The sequence below is a fragment of the Bombina bombina genome, chromosome 1 (genome assembly GCF_027579735.1).
Source record: "Bombina bombina isolate aBomBom1 chromosome 1, aBomBom1.pri, whole genome shotgun sequence".
Lineage (NCBI taxonomy): Eukaryota > Metazoa > Chordata > Amphibia > Anura > Bombinatoridae > Bombina > Bombina bombina.
The window spans coordinates 985,478,599-985,494,596 of NC_069499.1; the positions used below are offsets into that span (position 1 = coordinate 985,478,599).

The window sequence follows — 15,998 nt, forward strand, 5'->3', positions numbered from 1 at the left end:
TTATTGTGTGTTAGCAGTGTTAGAATAAGAAGCTATTTATATTTTTTTAGATTGAATTTACAAAACATCATACAATTATGTAGATAATACCTATTTATCATCACAATGACTCTACAGAACATTGGCTTTACAAAACCATATATAATTATGTAGATGTTACCTATTTATAATCAAAATTACTCTACAGGACATAAACAAATGCTTCACACATCCACTTTAAAGCTAAAATTAAATATTATGAAACCCAACAACTTATTCTTTGTTAATACAGAGCTTAGATTTTAGCCCTAGAAATGTCACTGGTAAATTAATACATTTGATTGTTTAAATCCATTTATTTTGTTTGCAATAAAACCTATTCTGGGACAAATGGATTAAAATGTTCTCTCTAAATATTTTGAGATTTCCAAGAACTCTAATAATCGCTGACTATGGTCCATCGACCATAAATGAATCAGTTTCATGTTGCTAACCTCAGAAAGACAAATAGCTTTGAGGAATATATGAGATGGAGTATGCACAAAAAAAAAAAGGAATCTGCATAATCTAGGAACATTATAATATACCTACGTTTTGCTTATTTTTCTAGGTTATTGTTTCACAGAAAGAGGGGTAGCATCATTTGTTATTCTATTAAAGGCATAGTCTAGTCAAGATTCAGATAGAGCATGTCATTTTAAGCAACTTTATAATGTACTCCTAGTATAATTTTTCTTTGTTCTCATGGTATCTTTATTTGAAAAAGCTGGAATATAAGCATAGCAGCCGGACAATTTTGGTTCAGCACCCTGGGTAGTGCATGCTAATTGGTGGCTTCATTTAGACACCAATCAACAAGCGCTACCCAGGTGCTGAACCAAAAATGGGCCAGCTCCTAAGTTTACATTCTTGCACTTTTAAATGAAGATGCCAAGAGGAGGAAGAAAAATTGATAATAGGAGTAAATAAGAAAGTTGCTTAAAATTGCATGCTCTATCTGAATCATAAAAGTTTAATTTTGACTAGACTATCCCTTTAAAATATGAATAAGTAGTAGATAGGTGCAACAGCTTTATAGCATAGACATTTAAAGGGAATTGCTGCTCATATTCTTAATCACTTGAAAGTGATGCAGCATAATTTTTTACAAGAAAATGTCACATGAGCATGTTTATGTAAAAAAACCTGAAGATAATTTACCTCAAAATGTCTTAAGCTCGCCAGAATTAGTGCTCTGTGAGTTATTCTTTTTACTGTCATCTGCATGGTAGGAAAAAAAACCCAGCACTTTGCTTTTCTCACAAGATTTCATAATAAGCTAACCCCGGGCAAGCATCTGATTGGCTGCTTAAAGTCTCTTTACAGTGGGATGTGGTTACTGGAAATATTTTGATCTAAAATATCTGCTTTTTTCACATAGAGATGCTCATGTGATATTTTCTGGTCAGCTTCTAACAGATATGCTGCACCACTTTCAAATGATTCAACAGTTGGGTATCATGTCCCTTTAAGAATGTCTGGAATATGTTGACGGCATTCTATCAAGTTCACACAGACATTTGGATGCACCATTCATTCGTAGTGTAATTGTATAGTCGTTGGATAAAGTGAACATATATACAAGCAAAACCCCCAGAGGTGCATAGTATTATAATTATTATTGTAATTCATTTGTAAAAAACACCAGTATTTTCCTCTGCACTATGAACATTAGGTGCATGACGAAAGGAAAGTAATTACAAACGGTATTTACAAAAATGATACTTGTCAGTGTGTAGATCACTTTGCATAGTGTACAGGGAAGGAAGGCTTACACGAGTTCACATGATAAACAATCTCTCCAATTCCAACCATCTTATCATCACTTAGTTTAAATAGGCTTAGCAGCAGGAATTACTTATACATTACTCCCACTTTCCTCATATATCCAACCTCATTAGTGATCACCTTTTTTCTTTACATTACTCTGGTAACTCTTACGTCTCATTAAAGGGACATAAAACAGGTTGAGATCTGTGCATATCCTAAAAGGGCTAATTAATTAAAAATAGTTGCATAAAAAATTGTTTCAAAATTGCTGGCAATTATTTTAAAATATTTTTCAAAAATAAGCAAAATGAAATACATAGCTAAGCTGCCTGGAGACGCCAACTCCACCCCTTATCAGTGTTTAGATACAGGCATTGTATTTCAACTGAGTTCACAGCTTCTATGCATGCTCCGGCAGATAATCCCTATGCATTTTTGCATTCTACCAAAACAACAATAGATATAGATACAGCCATGGAAGAAAATGTGTGGGAGGAGTTAGAACTTTACAATTCAAAAACTAAAACGAAAAGGTACTGCAGTATAAATTTGCAGGTAAAGTAATTAAAGTACATATGATTATATTTTGTCCCTTTAAAGGTCTAATAGTCAAAATTCGCCGACATTGGTAGAAATTGCACAACATTTTAGGGGTTTGTTTTACAGATTACATTGTAATGTAGTTGTCTCTCCTTCGCATACAGAACTCTGCACAGCTAGATAAACAGCTCAAGTTAAAATTTGACTTTCTAAATATCTTAGAGGGACCCCATATTACAGACTTCTTAGATAATCGTATCATTCCAGGGAACTTTAGGGAATACAGCCCTTAGTTACTCTCAATTGCATTGGTTGTTGCATGATTCCTATATGGCTCATGTGCCCACAAGACATTTACTGGTGAGATGGTGACTGCAAAAAGCCCCAAAACCAGAATCTGGAGGAGTTTTCTTTTCTTTAATTACAACCGTGTGTGCTAGTAGTTCAGAACAGCAGAGAGTTTTTTTAATTCATTTTTAAACATTACAATATATTATTAAGACCGGTGTAATGTACATTTTCATTTTCTTAAGGGAATGCAAGGGATTCCGGGTATTAAGGGCAGCCCTGGTGACAGAGGTTCTGTGGGAGATGTTGGTCCAACAGTGAGTATCAGAAGATTGGAAGCACAGGTTGCATAGTTATTGATTAAATAGAATTCTTATATTATACTGTATGTACTCTTATGAGGGGGTCATGCATTGGAGTTTCTATGGGGATGTTGAGAGGTGCTATGCACCTCCAAAAACACATGTAGCACCCCTGTTGATCTGCAAAGGGCTCCATATTAAATGTGTTCTTTTTCAATTTTTTCACCACCTGTTAGCCCCCCTCAAATATTAAGTTCTTGAACTGCCACTTATTTACAGAACATTTTGATTTGTTCACATTTTTGTTTCACTGAATACAAAAACGAGCAATAAGAACCAACGCAATAGGATATTGAATTGATTATATTATAATGGGCCAATCAGGCAGATATTTGCCACTAGAAGATACATTTAATTAATGGGAGCACTATTTTTATGAAAGGTGTATATGAGGCTGGCTGAAAATGTAGTTGAATAAAATGGTTTACTGTGTAGCTCTTTTACATATCCAGGCACATTCTGTTCTTATCTACGTTTATCCTTTCTTTGGCTTTTAAAGCAGCCTAGTACAGCACTGCAATTATGTACAGGGAGTCAGGGGCAGCGCTACCATTGGTTGGTGCAGCAGGAGCAGCGGCTGTAGCACCAGGGCCCAAGTGCTGGGGGGGACCTTTAGCAGCCAGATAAATGACCTGATAAATTAATTCTCTCATGATGGTGAGAGTCCACGAGACTCCACCCTATTTTTCTAGTGTTGGTTTATTTTTGCACACATAATTTTTTTTTCCTTGCACCTATTATGTTGCTCATTACTTTTTCCTGCCTCCTTTTTCTTGGCTATATGTCAGACTGATTTTCCAGTGAGGTGGGAGGGGTTAGGGAATATTTGCCTCTTCCTATTGGCAGGGAAGTGTAATTCCTAGGAGTAATGGATCATAGACTCTCATTACCATGAAGGACATGAATTTATCAGGTAAGCATAAATTATGATTTTTTTTATTTTGTTTTAAATAAAAATTATTAGAAATTATTATTTTTACCCACCTGTAAGTCAGTCATCTCTGACTGTGTCTTGGGTAAGATTTGTGTGTTCTAAAATGCAAATAATAATCTATATTTATTTAAAACAATAAATATTACCTTTCTGATTACAGCACTGTCTTTCTGATGGCACTATGTAAGCAAAATTATAAAAAAATTATATAAAACTACCTTTAGGTTGTATATATAAGCTGTATTATGACATGTAAATATTGCATAAATGACATAAGATGTTGATTTACACTTTAACATCCCCTCTTCAAACTGTCCCATTTTTAAAAATACTCAAAAATCCAAATCTTTTCCAGTCCAAAGGGTTTTCTACACACACATATATATATATATATATATATATATATATATATATATATATATATATATATATATATATATATATATATATATATATATATATATATATATATATATATATTTTACTAGTTAGGGGTTAAAAGTTACTAGCCCAGGGGGAGAATGTAGTAGTCCACTTAATGTTAAAGATTGGAATAAGTCAAATTTTAAATTTGATTTTTCTGGATATGTTAACGAGCCTCACAGGGAAATTCATTTGAATTAAAATAATATAAATTCTGATTTCTAGAGAAGGGTGATTCTCTTTTTTCCCCTTAACAAATTTCAAGAGTAAAATGTGATTAAATAATTAAGAGACAATCAAATTGATTGTTTTATGAAGAACACTTTAAATTCCTTTTTCATTCAGTGTTCATAACTTGAGTAATCTCGATCTGACATAAGGACGCACTATCAGATTTTGTAAGTCTAATTGAGCATGTATAAATGGTAAATTCTTTGCTGAACCTGCATCTTATAAGATACATTAGCCACATGATAGTTAGATAGCTTTATATTGGAACAAAGTAATGTTTTGGAATAACAACATCTCCTGTATATAAAACCATTCCAGTCAGTAACTTCCCTAATGTACAGGATTGTGATTCCTCTTTTATATTAGATTCAAATGTACTATTTTTTTTGCTACTTCCACCAGGGTCTTCCAGGAACTCGAGGAGAGAAGGGGGAGAAGGTGAGTCTTAAATCGTCTTGCAGCCACTTTTCCTTCTGGTCATAAATCCTCCATTTGACGATATTAAATGAATATTCATCACTAAATAAATGCTAGATAGAATAATGTATTCAAGCAAATATTAGCTTGAGAATAATATGCAGGTGTATTTTTTAAAATGATATACATGTTCTAAATATTAAACAAACAAGTGTAAAGTTGTAGTATCCATAAAGTAATTGCCACCGCCATGTTGTATTCTAGGCCTCCTTGCCTGTTGAGGGCATTTAGGGACAGATATACATGGGCCATTAGAGTGTGCAGCTAATGACTGCTTGGAATATATGAGTGTTAAAGGGACATGAAAGTCAAACTTAACCCCTTAACTGTTGAGCCATTTCCATCCCTGTGCTGAGTTGTTTTGGAGTTTTTACATGCTGGAACCCACACATATTATATTGTTATTGTTTTTTTGTCACCAGACCCAACAGTTTCAAACTATAATGTTATTTAGAAATATATCATGTCATGGGAGAACTGTGTAACAAAATGTGTGAAAAAAATATTTTTATTAAAATTGTAACAAATGATTGTGTTTTTTTTCTAAACTCTATAGCCAAAAGGAAGAAGGGGTTGTCCTCATATAACTAAGGGCCTTTCTGTATAGTTATGTAACTTTGATCTGCACTTAGGGGCTCCCATGAGATTATATGCAAATAAATGGACATCTATTCACGCAAGGTGATCACAATTAACTATAGTGATCACCTGGCTATTAAAACTTATATAGGGGCTTTTTATTTTAAAGAGGGGCTTCTGGGCTTTAAAATATGGGGCCATGGGGGTATCTAGGCCTTTTTGATGACCTGTAAAGTGATATGTAGATGTTTTTTTTTTTTTTTTAAATTGTACTTTATACCCCAAGATCCACACCGTTTAAAATAGCAGCCAATTACCATTCAAACTGTGGGTCTTAGAGTTCTCTAAGACTTAAGGGAGATGGAGCTATGGAAATTTGTCGGCGCTATAAAAATAAATGATAATAATAATGGAGGGGTTTAAAATCTTACCCCCAATCCAGCTTTCTTAAGTCCTGTGAAGCTACTGTGCACTTCCTGGTCTCCTGAGCTTGATGACATCACCACACCCATACATGGTGATGTCACCTGCATCGCTGGGTTCCCCGGAAATGTAAAGCCACTTGGCCACCTCGTAGACCCCGGTAAGTGCCTGAAGGGGCTGCGATTAGCCCTTAAAGAAGCTCCCCTGTATGATGACATATGGTTCTCATGCGCGCTGTAAGCATGATTCAGATAGACCATGCAATTTTAAAAGACTTTGCAAATGACTTATGGGGGCCAATTTATCAAGGGCAAAATGGCCCCTGATGCCCCTGTTTCCACGCGAGCCTTCAGGCTCGCCGGAAACAGCAGTTATAAAGCAGCGGTCTTAAGACCACTGCTCCTTAACTGGTCCGCTGCCTCTGAGGCTGCAGACATCAACCCGCCCGATTGTGTACAATCAGGTTGATTGATTCCCCCTGCTAGAATCTGCAGGGGGCGGCATTGCCCAAGCAGTTCACCAGAACTGCTTGTGCTGGTCGGCATTCAGCAATGTCTGTCAGACATGATACGCTTCAGCGTATCATGTCGGACAGACATTGATAAATCGGCCCCATGTTATCAAATTTAGTTAATTCTTTTGGTATCCTAGATAATCTCAAAAGCTGCTATGCACTACTGGGAGCTAGCTGCTGATTGATGGCTACACACATACTTCTTGTTATTGGCTCATGATTTGTTCAGCTAGCTCCCAGTAGTGCATGGCAGCTCTGGAGTTGACTTTAACTATGTATTTAACACATTTTCAGGGGTTAAACACATCGTTATATGCAAACAATAGTGCAAAAATAAAACGCAGAACATTAGAACATTTCCTTATTACACTTTTATGTCCCTTTAAGTTTGTTGTCTGCGCCTCCACTTTTAACAGTAATTTCGAAAATCCCACAATTTTTAGAATTAAATTACAGGAAAAAAATACATAATTAATGAATATTGCAAAGTTGTTTTACTACATATAATTAAGCATCTTCTATTACAATTCTGTGAATGTATTGGCGGTAAGGACACATGTTCATTTCATGAATGGCACTCATTTACAATGTGTTGTCCCAACCCCAAGGACAATATTTGTGGTTGTATTTTCCAAATATCAAACCTTTGCTTTATACTTAGGGTGAACCTCAGTCTGTGGCTAGTATTTACCATTTGGTGAACCAAGTGTGTGAAAGACTTATTCAAGGTGGGTTTAAGCAAAGGTATTTATTAATTATACGTATTCTATTTGTACCTTGCATGCAATGATACATACAACTTGCTATAATGTTTAATCTAAGTAGAGTATATCAGTCAGAATTATGTATTTGATACTGGTCTTTGGTTGGCACAGAGTAGATCTTGGATAGTACTGGAATTAATTAATTCACACTCGTTATTCTCAGTCGGACACTTAATATTGTATAATAATATGCATGGATACCCTCCCTTTATTGTCCTCATTGCCTCTTTGCCCTTTTCCAGCACACATGGTGAAATTAGATACCGTTTTTGGCGAGCAAGAAAGAAAGCCTGTTCCTTTGTGGGAAGAGGATATGGGGAGAGGAGAACCGGGACCTCCTGGTCCACCAGGGTTTCCTGGAGAGAAAGGAGAGGCTGGGATAAATGGACAGTCCGGACAACCTGCCCGTAATGGTTATCCAGGGGAACAAGGTGCTTATATGTTGCTGTGCATTTTGCTAGACTTCACCATCAGCTTGCTTTCTCACATAAATGTCACACACACATCCTTTTACACTACATTAACCATAATACGTCTTCCAATCCTTAAGTGCAATTATTCATTCTCACATGCAGAATGTAAAGTAATATAAAATCACTACATATTCTCTTGATTTTTTCCTCCTTGTATATATAAATGCAACACTTCACCTCCATCATGCAGTTTCTGATACCTCTGCATGGTTTCTTACATGTAAAACTCTGGTGTTTCATTTCCAATATATGAGGACGTCTTAGTTATTCATGTATTGTCCTTTTTCTCTTTGATTTTTTTTGGGGTAGGGAAAAAGGGGCAGAAAGGAGAGAAGGGGATAGCAGGTCAAAGTAAAGAAGGACCACAAGGACCATTAGGAACCACTGGTATACTGAATTGTGTGATGTAGAGAAGGCCCTGTTTCACTTTCAACCACGCTCCTCTTTCAGCTGTCTATCTTTCCTAGCTGTCTATCTTTCCTCTATTTAAACTTTCTATTTGCTGACCCATGCTTTCTTCTACTGTATTTCTCTTTTTCATGTCTTTATTTTTCATCGTCTCCGCCCCATCTTATTTCTATCCTCTGTTTCTATTATTTACCCTTCTTTCTTTACACTTTTTTATACAACTTATTTCTTTTACTGTTCTTGTTTCCTTTCAATTATTTAATTTCCACCTGCTACGCCTTGTTTACATCTCATACTTTTTCAATATTTTTTTATTAATTTATTTATATTTTCTATCTTTTTCCTTCTCTATTTCTGTTTCCTGAATTTCTCACAGGTGCCCCAGGAAAAGAATTAGTTGGAAATACAGGCCCTGTTGGTTTTCCTGGTTCTGTTGGTCCCTCTGGAGCTCCTGGAAGGCATGGCATGACAGGTAACTCAGGTCCACCAGGGAGCTGTGAGCCTTCTCTGTGCTACCAAGCAGAACCTGGGGGTAAGTAAAACTAATATCCATAGTTCTTAAGTGTGAGGTAATATTAGACCAAATTCACTAAGATGTCTCTCCAGCTTCACAGGTCCTATAAGCTTCTCCAGCTTTCTATGTTACTCCATAAAGCTAATAACATGGTAAAGCTGGAAAAAATAAAAATAAAGCTTTAAAAATAAATAATAAGCAAAGCCATCGTCCTAAGAATTCTCAGGATTGTATTTCTGATGATGTTCTTAGTCAGAAGGCACTCTTAATCCAATGAACCCAAATATTTAGTTTTCTCAGAACTATTCTTTCACTATATTCTAGTATGAATTTGAAATTGTCATAATGAATAGGAATTCTTAGGCCCAATGTATCTTGGTATCCCATATTCCTAGGACCCATTTATTTCAAAATCCCCTTGTCCTGGGGACTCAGCTTTCTAGGAATTCATACAGGTGGTGAGAGTCCACGATCCATTTCTCTTGGGAATTACTCTTCTCTACCACTAGGAGGAGGCAAAGATTCCCAAACCACAAGAGCCCTATAAAACCCCTCACACATACCTCTGTCTTTACTTTGCCTCAGCTGGAGGTGGTTGAAAAATAAAGATGTGCATTTGATTTTCGGAGAAAAGGTTTTTCAGTCTATATTGAGGCCCGGTTTCCCCTCAGAGTACCGTGCTTGTCAGAGGGATGTATATGGGGTATGATTTGGGATCGACAATATAGTCTCATTCCTTAACCTCTGCTGATATGTTTCAGTACTGGTTTTGCTGTCTGCTGCTTATTTGCTGTTGGACGAGTGTCTATAGGTAAGTATCATTTATTAAACATTTTAGACACTCTATAGCTAGGTTATGGACACTTTTTAAGTTTGTGTATATATATATATTTTCTAATATATATGGCCCTAGTACAGAATCCTTTAGAGTCACAAGGTCCACGATGCAAGGCAACACATCCGGATGTACCGGAAACAGATAGGAAGGTCACCCAAAACTCTCACCAAGTCTGGAGTGCCGTAGCTGCGGTAGATCACATTGTGCAATGAAAACCACAAAGGAACAAAGGGCAGGCACTGCCAAAAGTGTAAAAAACTACTTTTATTAGCAACAATTAAAAAAATACGGTTCACACTAAGACATGGAGACAAATAGTGGATGGAAGTCTGATGCATTTTGAACCCCTATGAAACACGTCAGACTGCCATCCTCTATTTGTCTACAGTGTGAACCATATTTTTTAATTGTTGCTATTAAAAGTTGTTTTTTACTTTTTTTTTTTACACTTTTGGCAGTGCCTGCACTTTGTTCCTTTGACAGAATTCTTTACACTATTCCCTTGCTGTTTTGTGCGTCTGATTTTTTGGCGTGCTTAAATTTTGTCCTTTAGATTTACGCACATCCTTCCTGGACTGTGAACACTACAGATGCAAGTCTCTCAGGTTGGGGAGCTGTTTGGGGGTCTCTGAGAGCACAGGGAGTTTGGGTTCCTCGGGAGGCAAGGTTACCAATCAATGTTCTCGAATTCTATGCAATTTTCAAGGCTCTTCAAGCTTGGCCTTTGTTGAAAAGAGAGTTTCATCTCCATTTCCAGACAGACAATGTCACAGCGGTAGCTTAAGTCATCCATCATGGGGGGAACTCACAGTTCCCTAGCATTGATGGAGGTGTCTAGAATTCTCTCATGGACAGAAACCAGTTCCTGTCTAGTCTAGGTGATTCATATTCCAGGGGTTATTGTGGATCTTTGGGGTCTTCTAGAGATAGATCTGATGTCCCTCGTTTGAACAACAAACTTCACAGGTACTTTGTGGGGTCCAGGGATCATCAGGCAGAGTTAGTGGATGCTCTAGAAGTTCCTTGGTCTTTTAAGCTTGCTTATTTGTTTCCTCCTCTGGTACTTCTTTAATCCTGATTTTCCATGGCCTCGCAAGAATTGTTATGCAGATGTGGTTCAGATGTCCAGCTGTCCTCCTTGGCCTCTGCGATCAGACCTTCTGTCTCAAGGTATGTTTTTCCATCCAGATCTCAAGTCTCTGAACTTGATGGTATGGAAATTGAACGTTTAGTCCTCAGACATAGAGGTTTCTCTAATTCTTTGAATTAAACCTTTATTTTGGCCCGTAAGCCTGTAACTAGGTGAATCTTTTGCAAAGTTCTGGAAGGCCTTTATTTCTTATTGTGTAGTTCATAGTTTTTCCTGGCATTCTTTCAGAATTCCCAGGATTTTGCAGGGCTAATCTGCAAGTTCTCTGAAGGTGCAGATTTCTGCTATTTCAGTTTTGTTCCACAGGAAGATTGCTAATCTTCCTGATATTCATAGTTTTGTTCAGGCTCTGGTCCGTATTAAACCTCTAATCAAGCCAATCTTTCCTCCATAGAATCTTAATTTGGTGTTAGGAGTTTTTTAAACTAAGTTCTTGGAAATTTTTTTTTTTTTTGGCTATTTCTTCTGCTAGAAGAGTTTCTGAGCTATCTGCTCTTTGATCTAATCCTCCTTATCTGGTTTTTCATCAGGATAAGGCTGTTTTACAGACTTCATTTGACTTTTTTTTTTGCCTAATGTTGTTTCTTCAGATAACATTAGCAGAGAGATTGTTGTTCCTTCTTTGTGTCCTAATCCTAAGAATGCTTCAGAGGGATCTTTGCATTCTTTGGATGTTGTTAGGGCATTGAAATATTACATTGATGCTACTAAGGACTTTAGACAAACTTCTAGTTTACTCATTCAATTTTCTGATCCTGGGAAGGGTCAGAAAGTGTCTTTGCGTTTATTTGGCTTCTTGGTTGAAACTTTTGATTCAACAAGTTTATTTGGAGGCAGGTCAGCCTTCACCACAGCAGATTACTTCTCATTCTGTTTGGTCAGTTGCCACATATTGGGCTTTCAAGGATGAGGCTTCAGTTGATCAGATTTGTAAGGCAGCTACTTGGTCTTCTTTGCATACTTTTACAAAACTCTACCATTTTGATATTTTTGCTTCTTCTAAAGCAGTCTTTGGTAGGTAGGTTTTTGAGGCAGCTATCTCAGTTTGATTTTTTGCCCGTTTGATTTATTTTAAGTGCATTAAAAATGTACTGGGGTTGTGGATTTAATTTCTAAATGAAAAGGATATGTTTTTTAAATCCCTCCCTTTATTTTATTACTCTTGGACTACACAGCTTTCCAATTAGTTCCCTGGAGTAATGGATCATGGAATTTCACCAGCTGTATGAAAGAAAACATAATGTATGCTTACCTGATAAATTTATTTCATAGTGGTGGGAGTCCATGAGACCCCACTCTTATGTTTTTTAGGGTTCATTTTTTTTCTTATCAGGTCTTTTTACCCTGTTCCTTTTTATGGCTCTTATTCATTTTTCTTACCTCACTTTGATTGGCTATATGTTAGACTCTGGTATGTGTGAGGTGGGAGGGGTTTTATAGGGCTCTTGGGATTTGAGAATCTTTGCCTCCTCTTAGTGGTAGAGAAGAGTAATTCTCAGGAGTAATGGGTCGTGGACTCTCACCACCATGAAATAAATTAATTTATTAGGTAAGCATAAATGATGTTTTTAGCCCTAACATTTTACTTCAGGTCTCTGGTTGCAATAACTTTTTTAGTGCTGTATACCATTTGCAATATGAGCTATGCTAGAGTGGCTGCACTATCAGTTGAAAGAATAGGGAGCGCTAACAAACGTCGGCCGCACTAACATTCTCTGGTAAAAACTATTTTACCACTGTATTACCATATTGTGCGCTTTTCTTAGCGCAGTGCCACGGTATTTATAGTGTACCTGTGCTATCAATAGCTTTCTACTTGTAACCTGATCCATAGGCCTATATTTAACAAAGTCTGGTGGACCTGATCAGGATCAGGTCCGCCAGACCTCGCTGAATACGGAGAGCAATACGCTCTCCATATTCAGCATTGCGCCAGCAGCTCACAAGAGCTGCTGGTGCAACGCCGCCCCCTTCAGACTCAAGGCCAATGGGCCGCCAGCAAGGGGTGTCAATCAACCCGATCATACTCGATCGGGTTGATTTCCGGCGATGTCTGTCGGCCTGCTCAGAGCAGGCGGACAGGTTATGGAGCAGCGGTCTTCGTGACCGCTGCTTCATAACTGCTGTTTCTGGCGAGCCTGACACAGGGCATCAAGCTCCATTCGGCCCCAGAGTCTCTCAGTGCTCTCAGATTGTGACATCTTTTCTGTTTCTTTAATAGGTGTTATCCCGTGATGAACTGTCAGACTCTATCCACCAGGCACCTGGAAATGCCCTTGATTCTGCTGAAATTCTGCACAGCTTCACAGCACCTATGTATCTGTCATTACTGCATAAACACATTTCAATATTCTACTTTAATTCATTTTGTGTCTCACAAGTTAAAGTCTAATTGCATTGGGAAGGAGTTAATACCATTCATTTGTCAGCCGCAGAATATACAGTAATTTGCTGCATGAGGAGGGAATTTAAGATTTGCTAAAAAGAGGTAAAAGTAATTATGTGGAAAAAAATAAATAAAACTCAAAACCCCCCCCCCCCAAAAAAAAGGCAAATATGTTTTTTTTTTTTTTTACTTATGCATTTTGTTTAAAGAGGATATATCCAGTATGTGTACCCTGTATGTGCAGTGTAGGTACAATATGCATTCAGTATGAATTTAATAAATATGCAGTACAATATAATGTATGTACAGTTTATACAGAATAAATGCTCTTATATATAAGAATTGTATTCAGTGTATTGTATGTATATAGTAGTAGTATAAAATAAATCAACCACACAAACAAAAGCTCCTTTTATCCTTATTCCAATTTTACCCCAGACCGTACTGTGCACAATATATGCAGTGACAATTACTTATTCCAAAAATTAACATTTTCTTAAACTACAGAACTTTGGATCCCATTTTCTCAGCCTTGTGCGTATTTCACACTTGTGCTCTGTGAGTCTTTATATCAAGGTGTGAAATTGCACATTAAAGGAATCTTTACTGCTCTGCTCCCTTTCCTTCTCTTTAGCAGTCTGACAGTGTTGCTCTGTCCTCCTCGTCACAGATTACAGCTCTACCGCACTTCATGGTTCAAGGGCTGACTTATTTGTATTTCCCTGCAGAGCTGCAGTGCGTAAGAGCTTTTGACCCTTAAAGAAATGCACTTGTTAAACAAAATTATTTAGAGAGAAATACACAGATTTTTTTAAAGCTTTCCCAACAGGCTTTTCACTTGTTGATAATGCTGCTGTTTCTTGTAATGTATTTCGTATTTCTTTATTTTATATGTCTAAATGTAAAAAATATTTATCTTATTTCCTTTGAAACATGCAAGATACAGGAAATGCCAAAGGGATGAAGTAGTCACTTTCCATCATTTTTTTTAAATCAGTCACTTAAATCTGTTATCCCTCTTTTGCAAATGCCTCATTGCCTAAACCCCTCAGTTACAAATAAATACATAAAAACAAATATTTAAAGGACATGAAACCCACATTTCTTTCATGTAATTAGCAAGAGTCCATGAGCTAGTGACGTATGGGATATACGTTCCTACCAGGAGGGGCAAAGTTTCCCAAACCTCAAAATGCCTATAAATACACCCCTCACCACACCCACAAATCAGTTTTACAAACTTTGCCTCCTATGGAGGTGGTGAAGTAAGTTTGTGCTAGATTCTACGTTGATATGCGCTCCGCAGCAGGTTGGAGCCCGGTTTTCCTCTCAGCGTGCAGTGAATGTCAGAGGGATGTGAGGAGAGTATTGCCTATTTGAATGCAGTGATCTCCTTCTACGGGGTCTATTTCATAGGTTCTCTGTTATCGGTCGTAGAGATTCATCTCTTACCTCCCTTTTCAGATCGACGATATACTCTTATATATATACCATTACCTCTACTGATTTTCGTTTCAGTACTGGTTTGGCTTTCTACAAACATGTAGATGAGTGTCCTGGGGTAAGTAAGTCTTATTTTCTGTGACACTCTAAGCTATGGTTGGGCACTTTATTTATAAAGTTCTAAATATATGTATTCAAACATTTATTTGCCTTGACTCAGGATGTTCAACATTCCTTATTTCAGACAGTCAGTTTCATATTTGGGATAATGCATATGAATAAATCATTTTTTCTTACCTTAAAAATTTGACTTTCCCTGTGGGCTGTTAGGCTCGCGGGGGCTGAAAATGCTTCATTTTATTGCGTCATTCTTGGCGCAGACTTTTTTGGCGCAAATTTTTTTTCTGTTTCCGGCGTCATACGTGTCACCGAAAGTTGCGTCATTTTTGACGTTTTTTTGCGCCAAAGGTGTCGGCGTTCCGGATGTGGCGTCATTTTGGCGCCAAAAGCATTTAGGCGCCAAATAATGTGGGCGTCTTTTTTGGCGCTTAAAAAATATGGGCGTCACTTTTGTCTCCACATTATTTAAGTCTCATTATTTTGTGCTTCTGGTTGCTAAAAGCTTGTTCTATGTCATTTTTTTCCCATTCCTGAAACTGTCATTTAAGGAATTTGATCAATTTTGCTTTATATGTTGTTTTTTCTATTACATATTGCAAGATGTCCCACGTTGAAGCTGAGTCAGAAGATACTTCTGGAATATCCCTGCCTGGTGCTGGAGCTACCAAAGCTAAGTGTATCTGCTGTAAACTTTTGGTATCTGTTCCTCCAGCTGTTGTTTGTACTGAATCTCATGACAAACTTGCTAATGCAGATAATATTTCCTTTAGTAATGTTACATTACCTGTTGCTGTTCCGTCAACATCTAATACTCAGAGTGTTCCTGATAACATAAGAGATTTTCGGCTAGATTTGGAGTTTTGTCGGTAACGACCCAAAAAACTAACGCCGGCTTTTTTCTGGCCACACCATAAAAATAATTTTGGTATTGAGAGTCCACAGAATGGCTGCGTTAGGCTCCAAAAAAGGAGCGTAGAGCATTTTTAACGCAGCTTCAACTCTCGATACCAGAGTTGCTTACGCAAGTGGCCAGCCTCAAAAACGTGCTTGTGCACGATTCCCCCATAGGAAACAATGGAGCTGTTTGAGCTGAAAAAAAACCAAACACCTGCAAAAAAGCCGCGTTCAGCTCCTAACACAGCCCCATTGTTTGCTATGCGGTAACCCTTCCTACGTCTGCACTTAACACTCTAACATGCACCCCGAGTCTAAACACCCCTAGCCTTACACTTATTAACCCCTAATCTGCCGCCCCCGCTATCGCTGACCCCTGCATATTATTATTAACCCCTAATCTGCCGCTCCATAAACCGCCGCTACTTACATTATCCCTATGCACCCCT

At 37.5% G+C, this 15,998-nt stretch overlaps 1 protein-coding gene across 1 annotated transcript in view; it reads left to right on the forward strand.

The window, feature by feature from the left end:
- Positions 1-13,434, forward strand: part of COL20A1 (collagen type XX alpha 1 chain) — a 478,350-nt gene extending 464,916 nt beyond the window's left edge. The window contains exons 32-38 of the mRNA XM_053708962.1: positions 2,862-2,933; positions 4,969-5,004; positions 7,221-7,287; positions 7,566-7,754; positions 8,106-8,183; positions 8,581-8,736; positions 12,928-13,434. Of these exons, the coding sequence (XP_053564937.1) occupies positions 2,862-2,933; positions 4,969-5,004; positions 7,221-7,287; positions 7,566-7,754; positions 8,106-8,183; positions 8,581-8,736; positions 12,928-12,941 (612 nt within the window). The 3' untranslated portion in view covers positions 12,942-13,434. The remainder of the gene's footprint in view (positions 1-2,861; positions 2,934-4,968; positions 5,005-7,220; positions 7,288-7,565; positions 7,755-8,105; positions 8,184-8,580; positions 8,737-12,927) is intronic.
- Positions 13,435-15,998: the final 2,564 nt, after the last annotated feature.